Raw genomic sequence first — 22,536 nt, 5'->3', positions numbered from 1 at the left:
AAAAGAATCCATTCATGAATAAAGATATTTTGTAAGAATACAGGTTTTTTTGTGTTGTCTCGGGGATGCTGTAGGCAAACTAGCCATGTTTATTTGGTAAGAACTAAACATCAAGATTGCTACTGACTGAAGTTAGAGTTATTATGTTGCTAAGGAAGTACAATTTCATCAAAATAACATGAATAAAGAAGCATAATTTAGTTTTAATTAGGTGGGTGCCCTGTCAAGTGGGGCTTAATTCAATCTTCATTCTTACAGTGATGGGAAAAGACTTTGTGGCAAATGATTTATGTGCAGCTGTAATTTGAAAGTAGGGATCCTAGAAGAATCACCAATGGTGACACTGCACAAACAAAAGGAAGCTGCATCACTCGGACTCCATCAGTCTGCTTGCATATATTTCAATGACATTCATTGATTCATTCATTCTCTAAGAGCTTCAAAAAAAGCCAAAGGTGAGGCCATCTCTTACAAAACAGACGAAACAACCATATAAAAACAGCCCCCCAACACTGCCGTATTTACCACACCCCTGCTGCACCCAAAGCTCTCTCTATTTTCCCACATCCACACATTTTCATTCCTCCATCACATATCTGTCCTCACAGACAGGAAATATTTCAGGAACAAAAAACAAAAAAACAAACAAAAAAAACAAATATTCACAAAAACAAAACTGAGGGGGAAAACAATTCAAAAAATATATTTATATATTTATATATATTCTGAGGTATGTTTCCACAACCAAAACAAATTGAAAAGAATCCATCCAAAAACAAGCAATCATTTAAGCACCCCCCCTCCCCAAAACATAAAATAATACTACCAATAGTTATAATAACAATAATTAAATTAATGAAGAGGCAACACGTATTCCCCAGTTCCACCTCTCCCCCTACTGTCTGAAATCAAAGTGCAGCAGCATCCAGATCATCTAGTCCATGATGAGTCCACAGCCCCCAGGAAGTGCCACACACACGCAGTCCATTACACATGCACACACGCACAGTCCATTATACAAACACACACGCGTGCAGTTCATTGCACACGTGCGCGCGCACACACACACACACACACATGCACGCACGTGCAGTTCATTACGCACGTGCGCACACACATCTCAACATCATGTCCACAAAGAAAAAATAAACTAAATCCTCAACAATCCGGCTGGCAAGTAAAAAGAGAGCATCGTGCCCGACAGCTTTTCTTCTTCTTTACGTTCTTTACGAGTCCTGGGGCCCAGGGGGGCAGAGGGGCAGGGGAAGAGGCTGTTTGTGCCACAACTCAAAAGGTGTCTTGTGCAACAAAACAAAATGGTTGGGGAAAAAAAAATTTAGAGAAGGGAGTGGGGGAATCGGAAAGGCGATCTCCCAGTGATTGGTGGGTAGTGACTTCCTCTTTCTGCCATCCTCGCAGTCAGGCCAGATACTGCTGCATGGCAGTTTTCGCCCTGGAAGACAGCAAGAACAAACTGCTGCTGGTCAGCAATGAAACATTAGAACACTTCAAAAGCACAGAGTGGTGAACTTCAAACTCTCTTTTCCTAGCACTGCTTAACCTGTAACATAAATAAATGATGCTGCTAGGAATGTAAGTGCCACGCTCTTTAATCCATGCCTTCGTTAAACTGCACATTAGACTCAGTCTGAGAGGAGACACTAGACTTTAAAGCAGAAGGACCTGTCACACAGGCTGGGGTCCGAGGCCTGGGTGAGTTTGTGCAGAATGTCCACGAAGCCCATCTCTCTCAGCTTGTCTTGCCGCTCCTGGGATCCTGGACACAGACAGAGGGGAAGTGCTGAAGACAGAGAACAGTACATGAAGGAGACAACAGAAGAGCAACAGTGTTCATGTAACTGGCTTTTCCCCATATACAGTAATACCATAAACATTCCCCTTCTACCAGAGCCACCCACAGAGCCCCACCTCCCTCCCCCCTCTGGTCCACCCCCCCCCCCCCACGTGACCACCTGCCATCGAGTCCCCCTCTCACCGTCTTCCTCGTTCCAGATGAGGTTGGAGACACAGAAGGTGGCAGCCAGCTGCAGCTTAACGTTAGAGTGTCCCTGAGAGGGTGAGTAAGAGAGGAGGGGGCTTGTCAGGTGTCAGGGAAGCTAGGGGGACGTGACAGCACATGTGCAGGTGAACGCTACCATATAAGACTTGATCTTCTGCAGCATGTCGTCGTTCGTCATGATGAGCTCTTTGGCCGTGTTGCCATCAGCGATGTTGGCCAGGATACACAACGTCTGAAAGGGAGATCATCTTCTGTTACAAGCCTATTGTGACAGAGTACAGTGACAGAGGCAGTGCTCTGCTCATTAGCTACAGTCAGAGGAATGTACCAGAGACGTGGAGCATATGCAAACCACAAAGTGTGAGGCCAGACTCATTAAGGTCTGACTAATGAGTGACGGCTGGAGCGAGAGCCAGCAGACTAGTCAGAGAACAGCAGAGGGCGGGACGCGACCTGTTCCTTGACCTCGATGCTGTGCTCGCCTTCCAGGATCAGGGTGACTGCCTGCATTATCTGTTTGCCATGTGAGCTCATAATCTGGTCAATATGCTGGAAAACAGAGAGACAGACACTTATTCCACTCACTGTGATGGCAAAAATCACACTCTCAGCCCATGTATGCATTCAACATTCATCCAGAATTTTGCACTGGTTCCAGTTATTTCGATAACACCAGTGTGTGCTTACACTGGAATGCTTCTCAAAAGGTGCGTTTGAATTTTTTTGGTAATTTGTTATGACATGATTCTGATATTCTCAAATATGTCCTACTTCTGAAAGGGTTGTAATCACTAACGAAAGGTAAAACTATAAGAAAACATTTTTGTAAATTGAAATAAAATATGAAAGTAAACTAATAAACTACAACTAAACAAAATCTATAAACACTGCTTCCAAAACTAACTGACATAAAATACACAGACATCAAAAACATTCTTTTATTGCTTTGTTAAACACAACTTATCTGAAGTAATGATTTGTTTCTTTAATTACCGTTTAAAATACCTGGAACACGTGACGATCAGACACATAAAATAGTTCTACAACTGTCCCTAGAAATTAAATTTTAAATCAATTTAAACTGAAATTGAAATATACAAAAACTAAATAGAAATACATTTTAAAAATACAAAACTAATAAAACCACACTGAAATCTAAATAAAAATTAATATAAAAAGAAAAGCTAAATTTAGAAAACCGAAACTATAACACTGGTCACATCTTTAAGAAACAAACAAGGAAATTTATACACTGTGATCAAAAGTAACGGGCACTGACATCTGAATGGGTAAGGATCAGTAGTTGAGGACGAAATCCAAAGTAGGACTCTGTCGATATATGTGTGCGACAATACGTCTGCGTGCACGAGTATGTCTGCGTTTCCATGTATGTGCAGGCGAAAACGTCTGCGTGTCCATGTACGTGTGCGAGGATGTCTGCATGGCCATGTATGTATGCGCAAGTATTTCTGCCTGTATGTGAGTGCGTCTGCGCGTAGACGGCTCTCTGCAGGTCTGACCGGGCGTGTGGACAGCAGGTTCCTGAGCAGCCCCAGAGTCTTCATCAGCACGTTGGCATCGGGATCTGACAGCAGGCGGAAAAGCTGCTCTGTGCCCAACGCTCGCACGATCTCCACCTTCACCTTCTGGTCTGCCTGGAAGGCCATATTCTGCGGCAGCAGAGCAGGGTGAGCGGCCTGATCCAATGAAGCCATTTACCTTCCATGCACCAGTCTGCGCTCCTGCAGAAATCTCCCAGAAACTTCCCCATGAGGGTAAATCTGAACAGCATGTACAGTTAACAAGCCCCTCAGGTGAACCAGTGTGAATCTCACCATGAGGGCCCAGATGCCATTGACCCTCAGCGCAGGACTGTCACTCTGGGTCAGACTGCAGAGCAACTCGATCACTCCTGATTCCAGGATGGGCTGGGAAGACACACCAACACACCCATGGTTTAGAACAGCGAATTAATAAACAGCAATGCTGAAATTCCTCTTCAGATTTACTGGATGAAGCCATTTTTACTAGGGCTTCAAAAAAGCCGGGAGTCTGCGTGTGAAACGGAAGCCCCGTGCTGCTGGGGTCCCGGCAGCGCAGCAGCACAGCGCAGGAGCTGAACGCACCTCTTTGCTGGGGGAGAACTCCAGCAGCAGGTTGCATAGTGTGGAAGAGGCCATGACCAGCACTTCATCAGGGGCATTCTGCAGTAGCTGCAGGGACAGATGCAAGGTGAGGGCGGACGTATGGTGAAAAGAGGGCGGGATGCAGTGAAAAGCCTCATAAGACTCCAAGATACATGGGACAGCAGAGGACTGACTTGGGCCTACCATCCCTGAAACCGAAACAACTCAACATAGACCTCAAAATTAACTGCACAGGTTCCTTCCTTGGCTTTCAGACATGTACAGGAACATAAAAGGGTCACATTGTGCTCTGGTGAAAAATCCGGAAAACTACCATGACAATTATGCTCGTCGCAGTTTTACTTACACAAAAATGTTCTGAGGGCAAGATATCTGATTGGTTGGTCCTGCCTCATCTAGCTGTTTGGGCCCACCTCCTCTACAATCTGACTGGTTATCTCTCTGAGCCAATCATTTTTCCTTCTGCCCTCAGGAGATTCTTGTGGAAGTAAAACTTTCAAAAGGGACAATTATTTTCACAGGAACGCAGAGGGGTACTGTCAGTTACAGTGAGGTGCAGAGAACATGAAGGTGGCACGTGACAGACACCTTCATGAGGGGTTTCCACACGGCATGGTCGTGGAAGCTCGTCCTTAACTGCTGCACTGAGCGAGAGAGACTGTGAAGACACCTGGGCAGAGTGACAAAGAAACACAGGGAGGTCATCTTTGGTGACCTGCAAACACTGCTCCTCAGTCAGGAGGAGGAAGCAAATAGAAGCAAATGACAACAGGAGCCGAAAATCAAATCACAGCCCAGGTTACAATCGGCAGCGAGAGGGATGGCAGTGCGCTTACCTGACGGCCGCCAGCCGCACCTTGATACTGGACTCGGACAGGCCGCTGACGATTCTATCCATCATGTTCTCCGTCTCTGTGATCTGCAGAGCGCACGGGCAGCTCATTCACATTAACTACAGGCATTATGGGAGAACAAGTATGGCTGGGCAATATGATCTCAAATCAATATCACGATTAAATAATTTTACCTCATTTACAATTAATGAATGATTATTTTGTTTTTTGCCCTCATGTTTCATTTAGTTTGTACTGTGAATATGCTCAACTATTAAAGATGGGATATTTTTTTCTATTGAAAGACTGTATATCTATGATTTTAAAGTAATGGAAGGAAACACATTTATGGTTATTCATTGAATCATTTGAACAACAGAAATCAAGGCACAAATCACTTGAAACGAGAACATCTTATGAAAAAGGTCACATTTTAATGTAAAAAGCAAGCTCCCTAGGAAAAAAGTAGAAAATAAATAGTTTGCATTTCTTGCAAACAAAATAAACCATTTATAGTGATCACGTCTGTCTGGGTGGAATTGATCAATATAAGCGGATGATCATTATAATTGATTTTCTTTTCTTTTTACGTCTCAGGCAGATTACCATCTAATTGACATTTGTGTATTTATTATACGAGTATAAGGTAATAAAACTGACAGCGTCACTATTTACTGAATTTTGTCGACTCTTTCAAAGTAGTCCAGCTATTTCAAACGCTCTTACAGCTTTTTTTAAGTTACAGTACTGCACAAATTAAATTACTGAACTATGTATAATTCAAATGCACCACAATTCACTACAGTACTGTACATAAAATATAGTTATTGTAGTTTTACTACTGCATCTCCTTGGTTTGTTTTTGGCAGTTTATCATAACTTTGATGTGTCCATATTCGTAATTGAGAGAAAATTACTTTTTTTTTTTGTGCATGCAGCATTAGCCTCAGGTAGCTAGCCAGAAGCAGACCGGTTATCACTAGGGAAAGTAGGCAAGTAAAAAAAATAAAATAAAATAAAGAATTACAGTAGTTTAATTTTTTTCCATATGTTATGTATAAAAAGACCCAAAATGAACGCTGTAAGCGGACTACTGGATTACTATAAGTGAATTATTTAAACAGTATTTGTACAGGAATGATTCTGTCCCAAGCTTTTTGATCTATATAAGCGGTTGATCATTATAACCATGATCACTAAAAGCAGTTTCTACTGTATTTTAAATATTGCTAATGTTGAAACCGATTGGTGCTATTACATTTCGTAGCTGAAACTGTCTGACGTTTGACCTCTTTTTGTTCACTGTCATCTTCACTAAAGCCACAATGGGTTCAAACGATGGACACTGCATTTTTATTTGGTACAAGCTGCTCGAGTTGCTCAGTCGGCACAGTGTTTGAATTCTCCTCTATGCTGATTCCATGTCGCCGATTGGATGGGGCTGAGTCACGTGACAACACATGCGGTAGTATGTTTTTAAGGGGACAGTACAAGATCACACATGGAAGAAAGTATCAGACTCTTTTAAGTATTAACAGAATTAATAAAAAAAAAAAATGAAGTGACCTACACGGGCAAGAATGAATTTCAGTTTTGATTAATTTTTGATTAATTGCTCAGCCCTAAGGGCAATATTCACAATCTCATGTCGCGGTTGTGGATGACTGAACTACGATAGCCACCTCCCCCGCAACCCCAACCCACTGCTGCAGGTGCAACCTGTTGAGCTTTCAATTATATTATTATATTATAACTGTTTTTTTTCCATTTCGCAATTAACACTGTAACATGTAAATCACACAATTATTATTCTATTTAAAGTTAGGGCAAGCTGAATATTTTGTCATATTTATACATCACACATTTTATTGTCTTTCAAATGCGTGCGAGACTGTTTTGGTCCAACCATGATCGAGTGATCACACCTGCGATAAAAACTAGGCTATCCCAAGATAAATAACAACCCAGACACTGTAGGGCACCCGGGTAAATGCGAGTGGTGTGGGAACATTTTGGATATCTAGTACAGTATAGTATTCAATGTAATTAATTTTGTACGCAGTTATTTGATGTGAAGTTAAGATAATCTAACAATTTTTTTTTTCAAAAAAAAGAAAAGAAGAAAAAAAAAAAAGGTATGAACCGAACCATGGATTTGGAGAAACGTTACACCCCTAATCAGACCTGTATTGTTCAATGCTTTCATAAGTTATTTAATTAGTAAGCTTTCTAAGATTGCCCATATTAAGAAAACACTGTACCATAATGACCAGACAGCTACAGGGAGTGTAATTTCAACAGTAAAGATACATATTAAATCAGTCATGCTGGCTAGCCCCGTGATGACGAGAGGAGTTTTACGCTCAGCTGTTTGGGAGAGATGCAGTCCATGAGGGATGGAAAACAGTGGAAATTTCCCAGAGTCCCCAATGGACATAACAGAACAGGAGAAAGGTCAGCAAGGGCACCTTTTTGCGCACGTCCTCGTCGTTGGCGCCCAGCGAGGCGTACAGCTTGAATGCGGCCTGCCGTAGCTCGTGGGCATGTTTCAGGTCATGGTCCAGCTGGGGGTGGGGGTGGGATTGAGAGAGAGAGAGAGAGAGAGAGAGAGAGAGAGAGACTGTCACACCTCACAGCTTCACTCTGGTTGTACAGCTTGATCCGAAATGGGCTACAACCACAGGGCCCCTCCGGTGCCATGAAAATGCAACAGTCAGGATCCTGCAAGCTTTGGCTCACTGCTACACTCTTCTACTGCTTTTCTGTTCTAGTACTGCTTCTATTGTAAGACTTTCAGTGATCTAGTACAAGGTCACGTGGGACCTAAAGCCTATTCCAGCAGCACAGGGCATAACACAGAGAACAGCCCTGACAGAATGCCAGGGGGGTAATTTAGGGACACCGGTTTGCCTAATTGCATGTCTTTGGTCTGTAGGTGAAAAATGGAACCTGAAGGAAACCTGCGAAACACAGGAAGGAACACAGGAATATTCACACACGCAGTGGAGATGGAATTCGAAACCATAACCCTTGGGGGTGACCCAACAGTACACCCTCAGTATAATATTTGCACAATGACACTAATTTCCAACATACTCTAATATAGCTCAGTCACATGATTACTGACCGTGTGACATACACAGCTGTGTGGATTCAGCAGCTGACCGTGGGCCCTCATGCCACCGCACCCCCCCACGCCGCCCCGCAAGCCCCTCACCCGCTTGATGTCCGCGATGGCACTCACGGAGCTCGGGTACTTGAAGTAGTCAGCCAGCATGGCCACCAGGTGGTCGGTGACGCTCGCGATGCGCTGCAGCTCCACGTCGGGCTCCATCAGGTAGGCCAGCGTTTCCGCACCCTCCACCCGCTCCTCCAGGAGCCGCTCTTTACTGCACATGCGCACCAGGCAAGGGAGCGTCTGCAAAGATCAACACGCAAAGACACGTTATTCTTTAATACACATAATGCATGCTCAAAGATCCTCTCTCTCTAGCAGACAAACAGGAATATCACTTAACACCTCCCGACCACCCCACCCATCAGGACTGACCTTCAGAACAATGCAGGTGTCATCGGTCCGGATGGCTCCAGCTCGGCACATGTATGTCAGGCTGTGGGTAGGTGGGGGTTGTCGATAAGAGACTGCTCAGTCTATGGTCTATGGTCTGAACCATACACCCCGACAGCAGGCAGGCAGGCAGACAGACACAGGCAGGCAGTCCTCACCATTTTGCTGCTGTAAGCTGCATTTCAATGGGCCGGTCCCTCTGCATCATCCTGACAAATACCTGAGAGAGCAGCTCCCCGTCCACAAGCACTGAGAGAAACAGGACATGCAAGTCGAGAGCAAACGGAAGGGAAGGATCGTCTCACGACTGATTTTGTTTCTTAACCACAAGCCGGCATTTTTTAACCGAAAGAGTATTACACAGCAGGAAAGATACACTGTTATCCACTCGCTGATGTGACCCTGAAACAACATGGCAGGATGCCTTACATTCAGAGACACAGAGACGGAGAGGATTGGAGCTCACCATTCACCAGTGTCATGGACACCTGGGCATTCTCATAGGCCAGGACTGAGAAGCACTTAAGGGCCTGCATTTGTACCTGCAGAGAGACAGAGAGAGACACACATCTAACTTCACATTTATTTAGAAATAAACCACAGCACACAACAACGAAATGTGTCCTGTGCATTTAACCCATATGTGGCATCATGACATAGCAGGGGGCAGCTAATTCAGCGCCCGGGGAGCAGTGCATGGGGTCAGTGCCTTGCTGGTCGGGGATTTGAACCTGCACTCTTTCAATTACAAGCGCACTTCCCTAACGATTAAGCCACCAGTTTTATGTTTAAGTATACCTTTAGTTTTACGTGTTCTTTTAATACTTCATATGCAGTACTTTGGCAATACTACCTGTATGCACAGGAGTGGAACTCAGGAATTTTTGCTACTAGCCAACTGGGCTAGTTCAGTAAAAAATGAAGTCTGGCATATCATTTTTTACTAGCTTTTTGTACTTGCCCTCCGCCTACATTTCTCGCCTCGGGGGAGTGGGCGAGCCTGATTTCCAGCCCTGTCTATGCAAGTCGTGCCATCAAAGAATGTCGACATCAAATGACAAAGACAGATAGAATGATAGAGAGATCGAGTGACATGACAGGAAGACGGTGAGCCGGCACTGGCGGCGGGAGGGGGCCGTGCTTCACCTTGTAGGAGGGTGAGTTGAGCAGGGGGGCGATGTTCTGAATGGCTCCGTGGTTGTACAGAATCGTCTGATGCTCAGGAGTCTGTGGGACAAAGAGTGCGACTCAGAAACTCCACCAATGAGCTGTAGTGAAGTACAGCCCATGAAGAGCATGGCTGCGCCTGGCTGACCTTGCAGCAATGCGAGAAGATCTGGGTGATGTATTCCTGCGTTCGCTGTGACCGACTCAACAGGGACATCAGGTGGGGGATCACAGTGGGGTCCTGAAAATATCATCCATCACTTACACGAAGGGACTAGAGCTAATATTACTATTACAGAAAAAAAATGCATGCAAAGGTATGACTCAGTATTCTTATGCTAATATGGAAATGAGTGATGTGTGAATGCAGAGGCATTGGTCTTACTGGGTAAAGCAGCTGCACTGGAGTAACCGGACTGATGAACACTGTCCTGAGGCAACGTAGGCAGGCCTCAATAAAGCACAGGTCCTGACAAAGAAGACCTGGACAGGGACACAGACACAAACAGGTGATGTGACAGAGCCATACCAAGAAAGGCGGCGTTTCAGCAACTACAGTGGTACCTCAGAACTCGAATTTAATCCGTTCAGAACTCCGGATTGAATCCCAAAAAGTTCGAGTTGTGATCGAATTTTCCCCATAAAAATTACACCTAAATATGTTTTTTTTTTTTTTTTAGCATTTAAACACAAAATGAACAGGATAAAACAAAAAGAGCATATACTGTACTAAACACATCTAAGCACATTTATCAAAACAGTAATTTGTAAAGTAAGAAAATAAATGTATCAATGCAATGTGTAAAATTAAAAAATAAAATGTGTCCTGCCCCAATCGTCCGCTCCTTCCGTGTGCCACGCCCCCTCGTTAACCCCGTGTGGAATCCCCATGTGATCAGCTGTTTCTGGTTGTTGTCATTAGTTCTCTGTTTCAGTTTGTTTCCCCAGTCCGGTCATTGTATTGTCCATCTGTGTTTTGCCTGCCTTACCTGTAATTAAACCCCGTATTCCCCGATACCCTGACGTCTGCGCCTTTGTCTCCGTTCTGTCCCCGCTGGGCACCACAATATTATTATAATTAAATGTATTCATGGTTTATTATTAATATTAAAATAATGAATAAGAAATCTTTCTTTTTAAATGTATTTTACTATATAATAATAAAATTTTACTGTTACTGTATCATTGTCTAAATGTATTTTTACTGTCTAAATATATGTATTCAGGTAGTATAAACACGCACGGTGCTATCACAGCGAATGCGAGGGTGAGACTGAAGCTTTACACTTTGTTTCCACTGAGAGACGTGCCGCGTGACTCATTTCCCCACTCATACAAGTTATCTTAGGTCTGCGTTCACGGTTTGACTTCTGAGATTCAGATCGAGCTCTAGGTAATTTTTTTTCAAACTGGTTGGTTCGACTTTTAAGAAATTCGAGTTCTAATGAGTTCGAGAACTGAGGTACCACTGTATTTGAAAAATAATAAATAAAATGAATGCTGTGACTAGGCAACCATCTGGGCGATGTGTAAGAAGGTCTATGTCACCCCAAGCTTAAAAGGGGGAAAACACCATGGTGATGAGCAGAACTTTCACGTCTAAGGGTCTGTGAGGTGCTCGGGTCCGGCTGACCTTGCAGCAGGGCGGGGATGATGTGGCAGTCCACCAGGGACTTGATGTTGTTCTCTGTGCCCATAGCCAGGCTGCCCAGCACCACTGCACACTCGGTCCGCAGCTCCAGGCTGGACGAAGGCTGCTGAAGCAGGTACAATAGCCTTGGGGGGGCAATACCAACACAACAGAAATGAGCACCTGCCACTGATGAGCAAGCTCCCTCACACACACTGCACTGGACGGCCCAGCTCACACTGGATCCTGGCTGAACATAAAAACAAATTAATAACAGAAAATTCCATTGGCATAGTGCAGAACTGAAAAAAAATCAATTATGAATTGATAATAACTTGTTTTGGTAATTAGTGAGAGACCATTTATATTTTGTGACACAAAATTATCTTGCCGGATTAGTACACAGCATAAATATTTACTAGAGCAATGGTCTACAAACAGTGCAACCCTGAAAAAACAAAGTACCACTGCAGTAGTAGTTGAATTATTTGAGCCTAGCTGGTACTTTCTCAGATACAGTATATGAACAAAATTATTGGGACACACCTCCTAATCACCGAATTCAGGTGTTCCAGTCAGACCCATTGCCACAGGTGTATAAAATCAATCACCTAGCCATGCAGTCAGGTTTGCAAACATTTATGAAAGAAAAGGTTGTTCTGAAGAGCGCAGTGAATTCAAGCCTAATACTGTCATAGGATGCCACCTTTGCAATAAGTCAGTTTGTGAAATTTATTCCAGGCTAGATATTCCACGGTCAACTGTAAGTGGTAATATTGCAAAGTGGAAGCATTTAGGAACAACAGAAACTCAGCCATGAAGGGTCAGACCACGTAAAGTAACAGAGCGCGGTCACCAAGAGTTCCAAACTTCCTCTGGCATTGACTCCAGAACAAACCCAGCGCTGGGAGCTTCATGGAATGGGCTTCCAAGGCCGAGCAGCTGCATGCAAGCCTCACATCGCCAAGTGTTAGATGGAGTGGTGTAAAGCACACTGCCACTGAACTCTGGAGCAGGGGAAATGTGTTCTGTGGCGTGACAAATCATTCATCTCTGTCTGGCAGTCTGATGGACGAGTCTGGGTTTGGTAGATGTCAGGAGAACGTTACCTGCCTGACTGCATTTTGCCAACTGTAAAGTTTGGTGGAGGGGGGATAATGGTATGGGGGTGTTTTTCACGGGTTGGACTAGCCCCCTTAGTTCCAGTGAAGGGAATTCTTAATGCTTCAGCCTACTAAGACATTTTGGACAATTGTATGCTTTGATCTTTGTGGGAACAGTTTGTGGAAGATCCTTTCTGTTCCAGCATGACTGTGCCCCAGTGCAGAGAGCAGCGTCCATAAAGATATTGTTGGGTGAGTTCGGTGTGGAAGAACTTGACTGACCCACACAAAGCCCTGACCTCAACCCAATCTAACACCTAGAATGGAGATTGTGAGCCAGACCTTCATGTCCAACATGAATGACTGACCTCAGAAATGCTCTTCTGGATGAATGGGTAAAAATTCCCATATACACACTCTAAAATCTTGAGGAAAGTCATCCCAGAAGAGTGGCAGCTGTTACAGCTGCAAAGGGGGGACCGACTCCATATTGATGTCTATGGATTTAGAATGGGATGCCATAAAAGTTTCTGTATGTGTAATGGCCAGGTTTCCCAATACTTTTGTCCATATAGTGTCTCTCATTAACAACATGAACGTCAGAGTATCTTTCTCAGAACAAATAGATAAGGTGTGTAAGCCAGTCTGGCAGTCTGAAGTGCTGCATTTACAGCTGAGTTTGGGCTGCCGTCTACTGCTTTCACTCAACCGGGCAACACGCCATGTCCCCAACAACCACCAGGCCATCCAAAGACTTTAAATCAGCAAAATGTTCATCATGTTTATGTTTAGAGGACCAATGGGATGCTGCGAACGAGAAGCGACGGCATGTGGGGAAGCACATGGATGAGATACCTGGGCACGGCTCCCAGCACGATAAGGTTGGCTTTCTGCTTGTTGTTTCCAATTACAGCATTCTTCATGTCACTGCAAAACATAAGAGCAAATGACTGGAAGCCCACGTTGTAAAGTCTGGGGCCTAGCCAAAAGTTATTCGCATCAGACCCTAAGCAGTATTTGGCAAAAACTAAGTATAAAGAGCAGGTTTCAAGGAACCATCACTTGCAATTTGTGCAGTTAGAACTGATTTAATTGATTGCTTTTGTCTGGAAATCACACATTCTGTCATCAGTCTACAGCTGCTATCTGGTTAAACATCCCTGAAGGTCCATTGTTACAAAATGCAGGAGACTGAAATAAAACACCAGCATCAGACATCTGCACCTAGACGGTAGTCCATCTTGGTCAAAGCAGCAATCTATGGGGCTCTTTACAAAGGCAACTTAAGAGTATTAGTGTATAATTATCAGACACATAAAGACTGAAGGCAGTGGAAAAATACAGCGATCCAGTGTCTGTCACAGTAACCAGAGCACGAGCTGAGGATATAAATAAAGATGGGAAAAAAATCTGCGCCGAAGCCTCATGGGGAACCTGAATGAAGAAGTGATAAACACACAGGCAGGCGCACAGGTGCACACACACATGGACTCACACACACTCACACAACCTGCAGGGCTTCCTGCTAACACACACAGAAGTTATTAGGCACACTGTCACCACACAGAAGGCACTGTACTCACATGACTCCCTGAAGCACTTTCTGTGGGTCGGGGTCGAACAGTCTGTCAACATAATGGCGACTAGTGGCAGTAACCTCCTGCGTAGCAACGAGAATGGAACAGGCGTGAGTCTCTGCCTCTTCCATACTAAACACAACCTGGTGCAAGGATCCCAGTGGAGGAACCTCATTAATTCGGCTCCACCTTTAAACCATTGCTCATTGAACGCACGAGGTGATCAGCATGGGGTTCTGTCATTTGATAACTCTGTTTACAATTAGCATCACCAGCTAGCCAAGAACCTGTTTGATATCATGGAGCAGAACAGCCTCCACTGGTATTAAAGTCTGCACATTCTACGTCCACATTTCCACTGATTCACTTTTATTTGTTCTTGTTCATTTTACGTTATAACATTTTTACTTTTAGCAGGAACTTTAGTCCAAAGTGACATACAGTTGAGAAATACAGGTCAGCAAATCCCTGTAGCAAGTTTAGGGCCTTTTCTCACTCTGCAAGCACCCTAACCCACTGAGCCACACACTGCTTAACAAGTTAAACAACAGGTTGCTACTTCAAAACAGAAGAAAGAATTACAGAAATCATCAGTAACCTGTTGTATATGTATGTAACTATAATAAAAAATAAACCGAACAGTCACTAAGCCAGTCACATATCCATGTGTGTATATATCACAAATATGGCAAGATAAAGCTCATGACCGTATGCTAGCAGACATTTTAGACCCCATTAAAACATATCACATTGGACCCAGACTAATCCAATTACACTCCAAAGTTCTTAGAGGCCCTGTCACTCAGGACCCCATGTATATGTCCAGCTTTCCCTCCCTTTATGCTGTTCCTGATGGTATCCTCTAGTTTTTGTCCATGGAGATTTTGTGTGGGTGGAATATCTGCACAGTTAAGGATTTTCGATACATATCACAAATCTCTTCAGTGTCTGTGACATAACTTGTCTTACTAGTGCTTACTTTAGAAAACCCTTGGCTGGACAGTAGCACCCCATAGTGAAATAGGATATTTGCACTTTACAGAACACTACTATCTTCTTGTTAAATGACTTCTGGGTACAATCTTATAAACTCCTCCCCATAAACAATTTCTGAAATCAGTGCTGAACTTCGAGAACATTTATAGCATTTCTCCAATGGTTTTGACATAGCCTTCAAGCCTGTACTTAATTATATTAATTCATCACTAGAGGATTAGGAATTACACAGTATATTTTCAGTGCACAAACACCTGTGTGTTCAGGTCAAAATACGCGTAATTCCTTGCGTACTCTCTTATATAATGTTATATATTCCTTTGAGAGGTGAGGAATTGATTTGGGAAAAGTTAAACAAGGAAATCAATTATTTTTAAGGTGCGCTGCAATAACCAAGCCACGATGCTCACTTAAGACATTACGGAGAACTATTCCCTTAATTAAAACCATGTTTTCGGTTCACTCATTATTCTAAATGTTACCTTAAAATCAAATCTTGGCGCCACTGTAAATGCTTTCAACACCCCACATACCTGAACGATTTCATACTGAAATAAAAAAAACTAGAAAATACGTTGGTTATGATCAACTTAAACACATACAGTTTTAACTTCAGCGTTGCTTGGTTTGATTCTTTTTACGCACTTTTAGAAAGAAATGGGCGGCACGCTCAAACTGAAAACTGCACGATGTCAACAATCGTAAATTTCAAATATCCCTAAATCATACATGGAGTACATATGACTATCCTTAAGCACGCACGTGTTCCGCGGTGGTGCACATTATATAGTGTGCATTAGACAGCACATTACACCGCACCTCTGACCGGGAGGCGCTGTCAGGCAGTGTGAGCACGGAGGAGCCCAGATCCGCCCCGGGAAGCCCTACCCACGCCAGGCTGCGCATCGGCACACACCTAACCTCGTGTACTTTCACTTCCCGATCGTCATTACACAGGCTGCACTCCCGCTTTGCTTTGCAGAGTATTTCTGACTTTACAGTGCGATCCGATCGGTTATTCTCATGCTAACAGCTTTAACAGGTGGTACGCCACAATGGGAAAACGTCTATATCAATAATATTACTCCCCATCACATTAAATGCCGACACTGACAGTTGAACTTGTGGGCGATTAGCAAGCCACGAACTGAGGATAAATGAAGCAGCGGGACAGCCGGAACAGTGGTTCATAACTATGACTTCGCACGCGTTATTAATAAAAGTGCCGTATAGTTGTCAAAAAAGATACTGCTTACCATTACAAAGTTAACGCCCAGGCATCTCACGCTATATATTCAGAAAGCCGAAACTGTCCGGTTCCGTTTATAATATGCAAGAGCGTTAACTTGATAAGTAATAAAAACGGCTAGCTACACTTAATAGTACTTCATGTTAGCAGACAACTTAATACCCGGCGGTGGGGTAAAGTAACAAAGCGCGCTGTGGTATACTACGCTACTTATAATACCATTACCGACGCGTCAAAGCACCGCAACTGCTGTGTAACGTCTGTTAAATAGTGCAGGGTGCTCAAAACCCAGGGCTTCACATGCGGCTGGCCGGTCATGTCTTCATCGGCACCGGTTCGGTGACCGGGCAGAGCCAGTCAGTGTCACATCACCAAGTTCCGAGCCGCGGTGCCAGCGGACAAGGATCGGCCGCTATAGCAGACATTGTTGCGACCTTCCTGCTGTGCGCCACTGGGGCGCACGGAGGACAGGCCCGGTGTAGCGGAATATGAGCAGAAGACTCACGGACAGCACGCTGATGCGGAGAGGGGCCTCCAGCATACACGCCATCTCTCTTCCCCCGGACGAGCGCCCCAATCGGAGCCGCACTTTCTACATACTAGGCCTTCCAGCCCCTCAGCTCGAGTGCTGGGGAAAAAACGCCACCAAACCACACGCTTTTTTGTTGCAACGTTTGCTACTCTGAGAAGGGGGTTAGTGGATTTCACAGGAACTAAACAACACTTATTTCACATTCCTGTGTCTGCTTAAATTGCCAATTTTCTATCAAATTCGACGTACACTTTTAATTATCGAATATTATTTTGAAGATTATGAGTGCCTAGTTTGTTTTAAACCACGTCGGTATCGCTCGTTTCATTTCGACAGATTATACAAATAAATATCATGACATGATTATCATAAAATGAGTTCCCTTTACACGAATATATTTATTTTGTCTAAAACATTATCGACGATGCGCTACAATAATTCAGTTATTGAATTTAGTTTCAAAACCGGGTTATGTTGTGGATACATTCAATCGAAATCACTTTTCTCAAACATGTACTAGATATACGTAATGGTCTCCATAGGATTCCGTCTGCGCATGTTCTCTATTTGCCAGCAGGGTTGCCAGATCACCTTCCAGTAAGGATTTTTTAAGTAAGAAAGTGCATAGCTTTCTTGGCTTTTTGCACATTTATTTTATGAATGTTTTGCTTTACAAGTTTCTCCTGTAGCGGTGTTAAAGTTTCACGAAGGTAGTTAGACTTACACGTAAATTGAAATAAAACGCTATTTGATATAAAACGAATCTACCCTTACCATTACTCTCAGACGCCATGATGTGAAACCAGGATAGGATAATAATAACACTAAATAATTTTGATTTTCACAAGGAGCTCTAACTTTTGTTTCGTATTAGGGCTACATCAGAAGCATGTCTGGTAACCCTAAGTGAAGTAGGTGAGTCTTGTGTACGTAATCCACATATTAGAGTGTATATGCTGCACGTGAATCCAGTCAGATCAATCTTGATATTTTAAGACAGATGTGTCATACATAATGCTATTATAATATAGAAGATTGATGATGATAATAAGGAAACGGCAAAAATGAAGATCTCATTCGCGTTATGAAGTCTTAGCAGTCAGTAATCTGGCTAGCAGCAAGTTTAGGAAATGTTACACAAGTGAGAAACTTTCCTTACTTTCGTGAATCTGTATCTTTTGCTGATTTGGGTTTCAGGAACGCGGCTTTATTTGGGAATATGTTGCAAATATTCTAGTGCATATAGCTCGAAAGTCAACCTAATGTCCCAGCTAATCAAGGGAAATTAGCTGCACGCTTTCTTACTGTCGATGAACCTCAAAACGCGTTTTACTGTTTTATCACGCGAAACCATATCTCATTTTGCTATGTCTTTTTCTTTCCACTTGACAGACAGCGCCGCCGTGCTCTGAATCTGACCTGTAGTGTTAGTTTGAGGGAAATAAGGGGGTAGGAGATTTGGGGGAGTGTAGGATCTGTGACAGGTTTGAGCGGGTAGTGGGCTTTAATTGGATGCTATTAGTCAGACCATACCTTGGGATCTTTGAGCAACCATGAAGATTGCAGTAGAGGGTTGCTGTCATGGTGAACTGGATAAGATCTATGAGACCATTGCCTATCTGGAGCGCAAAGAAGGCCTATCTGTGGACCTGTTGCTCTGCTGTGGAGACTTCCAGGCAGTGCGAAATGAGGGAGATATGAAGTGCATGGCCGTACCAGCCAAGTACAGGCAGATGCAGACCTTCTACAAGTTAGTGTCACTGTTGGCCTTTTCCTGTATTTTACAATACTGTCAATACTTTGTCTGGTGTGTTCTTTTTAAGTTTCATTCGTGTTCTTTTTTCCATCTCCCTGCAGATATTACTCTGGTGAAAAGAAAGCTCCAGTCTTGACCATCTTTATTGGAGGAAATCACGAGGCCTCCAACCATCTGCAAGAGCTGGCGTATGGAGGCTGGGTGGCTCCCAACATTTACTACATGGGTAACGATCTTCAGATACAGCGATGTCATTTCTTCAAGCTTTTCATTCACATATATTCCTCTGTATTAACCATGGAGGCATTTGCAGGTACACAGATATGCATGATTCTTACATATTCTGCTTGACTAGGTTATGCTGGAGTGGTTCGCTACAAAGGAATAAGGATTGGTGGCTTGTCAGGAATTTTCAAATCACATGACTATAGAAAAGGTGAGTAAGGTCAAATTCCATAAGTCCATCCATCTTCTAACCTCTCTTCCTGGGGTGAATTTCAGTATGTATACTCGATCATACCTGTTCTTGTGTACCCGTTTTACGGCATCTTCCATTATCAAAGACCAGATCCAATACTAAAAACACAAGTACAGGGGACATTAAACATCCAGGCATGTTTGTCTTGCTCCACTCCAAATATCAAGGATACATTGGCTACATCCTTGCCAAACAAGACCGATCCCATGATTCACTGCGCCAAAGTTTGTTCTTGGAAGGCAAGTTAGCCAGTCTTGCCAGAACCACAAGTACAATCTTTGTGTTTTTGGTATTGAGATTCATCCCTCTTCAAGACTGGGGGGGGAGCAAAAACATTAGCTGAACACAATTTTAACTATGTACATGGTTGAAACACTTTCACTTTCTTTCACAACATTTAAATGGCGCAATGTAATATATAATGTACGTGTGCCATTCTGACTTTGCTCTGAAAACCATGGTGCATTGTACAGTTAATATATGGGTTTGTTTTTTCCCCCCGATCTAACTAGTCTTTTGTGTAAAACCATATAAAATGAGTTCTACTGCAAGTATTTTGTATGGGACTTATGGTGTGTTTATATTGTAGGACACTATGAATTTCCACCCTACAGCCAGGATACACTGCGCAGTGCTTACCACGTCAGAAACATTGACGTTTTCAAACTGAAGCAGGTGAGGACTTTGCTATGGGTTGAAATAGAATACAGTGCTGACACATCTTACTCAACTGGTTCCACAAGCCACAATACTTTACATAGCTGAATTTTTTTAGGACCCATATCTTACACAAAGGTTAACACAAAACACAGTTAGCAAATGCTAAAAACTAGAGATGCACTGATTGTATTACTGGACTTGGTCAATGCAGCAATAATCAGCCATTGGTTAAAAATGAGTCGACATTTACCGCCAATAATTCCCTTTAAAATGGTGACCCCATATTAATTTGCACACCTGCCTATTACAAAGTTAGAAAAAATTATGCTGTGTGGAATTTTAAGTGAAGACATCGCCCAGCTAAAATTTCACGAGGAGGATCTACTAATAAACATTTCAACTAATAAACATTTTAAGAAAAGAAAATTCAGTTCAAAATCAAAAGATATTACTCAGAAAATTAGTTTAGCACACTTGTTGATCAGCCCTTCTCTGTTATACATGTTGTTTAATTTCTTTCCTTCCATTTCCTGTTCTGTATTGCTCACTCTACTGATGTTGTTTAGTGTAACACAACGCATCCATGTAAAGCGCTTTGGGACAACTCTGTTGTGAAAGGTGCTATATAAAAATAAATTGGACTTGAAATATATATAAGATGTATACAGTTACAAACCATAGTGCTCTGGAACTGTTACCAGAGGTGGCGTTTTGAATGTAATATATTTCTTTTTAACCCTGGGGAACCCAGACCACCTTTTTATAGGAAAAATATGTCCATTGGCTAAAATGATCATACAGACCCAGTGAACTCAAAAATAAGTATTTGTAAAAATAACCCTTTCCCAGTCCATGTTATGAAATGTGCCATATACGACCCCCTGGACTGTTCATACTGTTCCAACTTGTTAATTTCACCTATGAAATAAGGACAGAAAAGGAGGAATAACCAAACATTCTCATTTTCAAAATGCATTTATTGAGTTTTCCTTTTCATCATTCGCCATGCGCTGGCAATAAAACACAGGCTTCAAACATGCCAACCCATCAAGAAACAGGTCAAGTGAACAGGCCTGGAAAAAGGTGTACTACACACAGAAAGTTTACTTGTGGGATGTACTGTAAGGTCTGGTGCGTCACCTGTATTCCCTGTTTTTGTCTGAGGCTGATGTTGAGCACATGGAACATGATCATCACAGTTGCCAGAAAAGTTTCAAAACATCCAAAACCTAGTTGTACATGTTCTATAACATCTAAACATTATAACTGATGATGCAAAATTTCTGCCACTTACCTATTCACAGCTTGACAGGTGAATCTTTGCAGCATGTACAGCAACAACCTCAAAACACGTCGGGGGCCATATTTATTGTGGAAAAAAATCTGGTTAATTCAGTCAGTAATCACTAAATGTCACTGTTACTGGGTCGTATGTGGTACAATGGGCTGTAAAGCAAAAAAAAATTCTTAACTTTGATGAATGGGTGGAATCTTGGGAGATTGAGCACTGCATTATGGGAGACGGCATGTAAATGTAAATGACGGCATGCTGTCCTTTTCTTGCTCTTAGATCCAGCAGCCCATGGACATCTTCATGTCACATGACTGGCCGCGTGGTATTTATCACTATGGCAGCACAGAGCAGCTGCTGCGCAAGAAGAAGTTCCTGAGGCAGGAGGTGGAGTGTAGCAGTCTGGGCAGCCCTGCAGCTGCAGAGCTCCTGGCCCACCTGCAGCCTGCGTACTGGTTTGCTGCTCACCTGCATGTCAAGTTCGCCGCCATCATGCAGCACCAGGTCAGTTTCACCCGAGAGGAGGCTGCGTCTCCCATAATGCAGTGCTCAATCTCCCAAGAATTCTGATGCTTCCCCAGCTTGGGAAATCCAAGGCTGTGACAAAATTCCAATTATAATTTAACATCATATATTTTTTCAGGCATTGCAATAGAAGGAACCGAAGAATTTTTTTTCTTTTCCACAAATACTTGTGGCATGATGATATGCTGCACAAAGGCAGCTAAGCATGATTAAGTTGAATGTAATGCAGCTTTGTTGAAGTTGGTTAATTAGTATGTTATAGTACGTAGTAATATAGTATGTTTGTTTTTACAGGCTCAGGGTGACTGTGCTGCCCGAACTACTAAGTTTCTCTCACTGGACAAGTGTTTGCCATACCGGGACTTTCTGCAGGTTTGTCTCTAATCTGTTGTACCTCCATTGTGACCAGGTCACTTACTTACCTTAGTTTATTTAATCTTAGTGTTAACCAATAAATATTAAATCACAGTAAATCATTGTTACATGCCTAGGGAGACTTGGTCTGCGATCTATCCTCATTCAGTTTTAATGAATTATATATTAGCACAGTTTTAGTACAGGATGTGTTTGTACCGAGTACAGTGGCAGAGTTCCACAGGCAACATGAGTTGTAATGGGGAACCTTTGAAGAAGAGATTCAGATTCAGGTCTGAGTGGTCGGTTAAGATGTGTGCCTCACCGGATGTATTACATGTCATTCTAGGGTAAATGCAAGTTGAAATGCAATTCCAAAAACCTGCAGGATTCTATCCCTCAAGGTGTTGCCATGGTAGGTGGGTGATGCCAGTCTCTCCCTCTCTCTATCAGGTCTTGGATGTAGCGGAGCGACCAGGTTCTTCGGACTGCTTGGAGTATGACCCTGAGTGGCTGGCTATCCTGAGAGCCACTGACAGCCTGCAGAACAGCACGCCCAAGCCCTGGAACCCTCCGCAGGACAACGGCCTGCACTCCCGGTGAGGGTGCTTTAATGATAGCAGGGATTGTCTTCTCAGCCTTGCATGCTC

General features: G+C 43.1%; 2 protein-coding genes across 18 annotated transcripts in view; one reads left to right on the top strand and one right to left on the bottom strand.

The window, feature by feature from the left end:
* Positions 1-183: 183 nt before the first annotated feature.
* Positions 184-17,732, bottom strand: armc8 (armadillo repeat containing 8). Of its 8 annotated transcripts, none has more exons than XM_072715088.1 (22): positions 17,597-17,732; positions 14,052-14,128; positions 13,324-13,395; positions 11,369-11,511; positions 10,121-10,218; positions 9,884-9,976; positions 9,715-9,795; positions 9,035-9,110; positions 8,727-8,817; positions 8,551-8,611; positions 8,218-8,418; positions 7,469-7,564; positions 5,004-5,086; positions 4,756-4,837; positions 4,147-4,233; positions 3,856-3,948; positions 3,541-3,690; positions 2,474-2,569; positions 2,157-2,252; positions 1,997-2,069; positions 1,684-1,801; positions 184-1,474 (listed from the first exon to the last, which is right to left on the bottom strand). In XM_072715088.1, exons 1-22 carry the CDS (start codon positions 17,597-17,599, stop codon positions 1,420-1,422), a joined length of 2,025 nt encoding a protein of 674 aa, XP_072571189.1. In that variant the 5' UTR covers positions 17,600-17,732; the 3' UTR covers positions 184-1,419. The 8 variants fall into 8 exon arrangements, with proteins under 8 accessions (XP_072571189.1, XP_072571175.1, XP_072571170.1 ...); XM_072715074.1 differs by lacking the exon at positions 17,597-17,732 and adding an exon at positions 16,796-17,130 and having other exon boundaries at positions 8,245-8,418; XM_072715069.1 differs by lacking the exon at positions 17,597-17,732 and adding an exon at positions 16,796-17,129.
* The window catches only part of dbr1 (debranching RNA lariats 1), a 6,673-nt gene continuing 1,393 nt past the window's right edge, over positions 17,257-22,536 (top strand). Inside the window, exons 1-9 of one of the 10 annotated variants that reach the window (XM_023805720.2) lie at positions 17,257-17,419; positions 17,697-17,733; positions 18,215-18,572; positions 18,680-18,804; positions 18,934-19,014; positions 19,646-19,731; positions 21,287-21,511; positions 21,827-21,904; positions 22,340-22,485. In XM_023805720.2, coding sequence (XP_023661488.2) covers positions 18,376-18,572; positions 18,680-18,804; positions 18,934-19,014; positions 19,646-19,731; positions 21,287-21,511; positions 21,827-21,904; positions 22,340-22,485 — 938 coding nt within the window. In that variant the 5' untranslated portion in view covers positions 17,257-17,419; positions 17,697-17,733; positions 18,215-18,375. The other 9 variants (XM_023805714.2, XM_023805719.2, XM_023805716.2 and 6 more) reach the window with 9 other exon arrangements.

This window comes from Paramormyrops kingsleyae, chromosome 1, assembly GCF_048594095.1.
Source record: "Paramormyrops kingsleyae isolate MSU_618 chromosome 1, PKINGS_0.4, whole genome shotgun sequence".
Taxonomy (NCBI): domain Eukaryota; kingdom Metazoa; phylum Chordata; class Actinopteri; order Osteoglossiformes; family Mormyridae; genus Paramormyrops; species Paramormyrops kingsleyae.
Note: the sequence above shows the minus strand (reverse complement) of the source record. Positions and strands in the feature narration are given on the sequence as shown.

Excerpts from the sequence above, each read along its gene's own strand:
- armc8 (XM_072715069.1), bottom strand. The coding sequence starts at position 16,840 with ATGGCGTGTATGCTGGAGGCCCCTCTCCGCATCAGCGTGCTGTCC. Across the intron at positions 14,129-16,795 it reads TCCGCATCAGCGTGCTGTCC|GAGGTTACTGCCACTAGTCG; the intron begins GTGAGTCTTCTG and ends GTTGCTACGCAG. Across the intron at positions 3,691-3,855 it reads ATGGCATCTGGGCCCTCATG|AATATGGCCTTCCAGGCAGA; the intron begins GTGAGATTCACA and ends CTGCTGCCGCAG.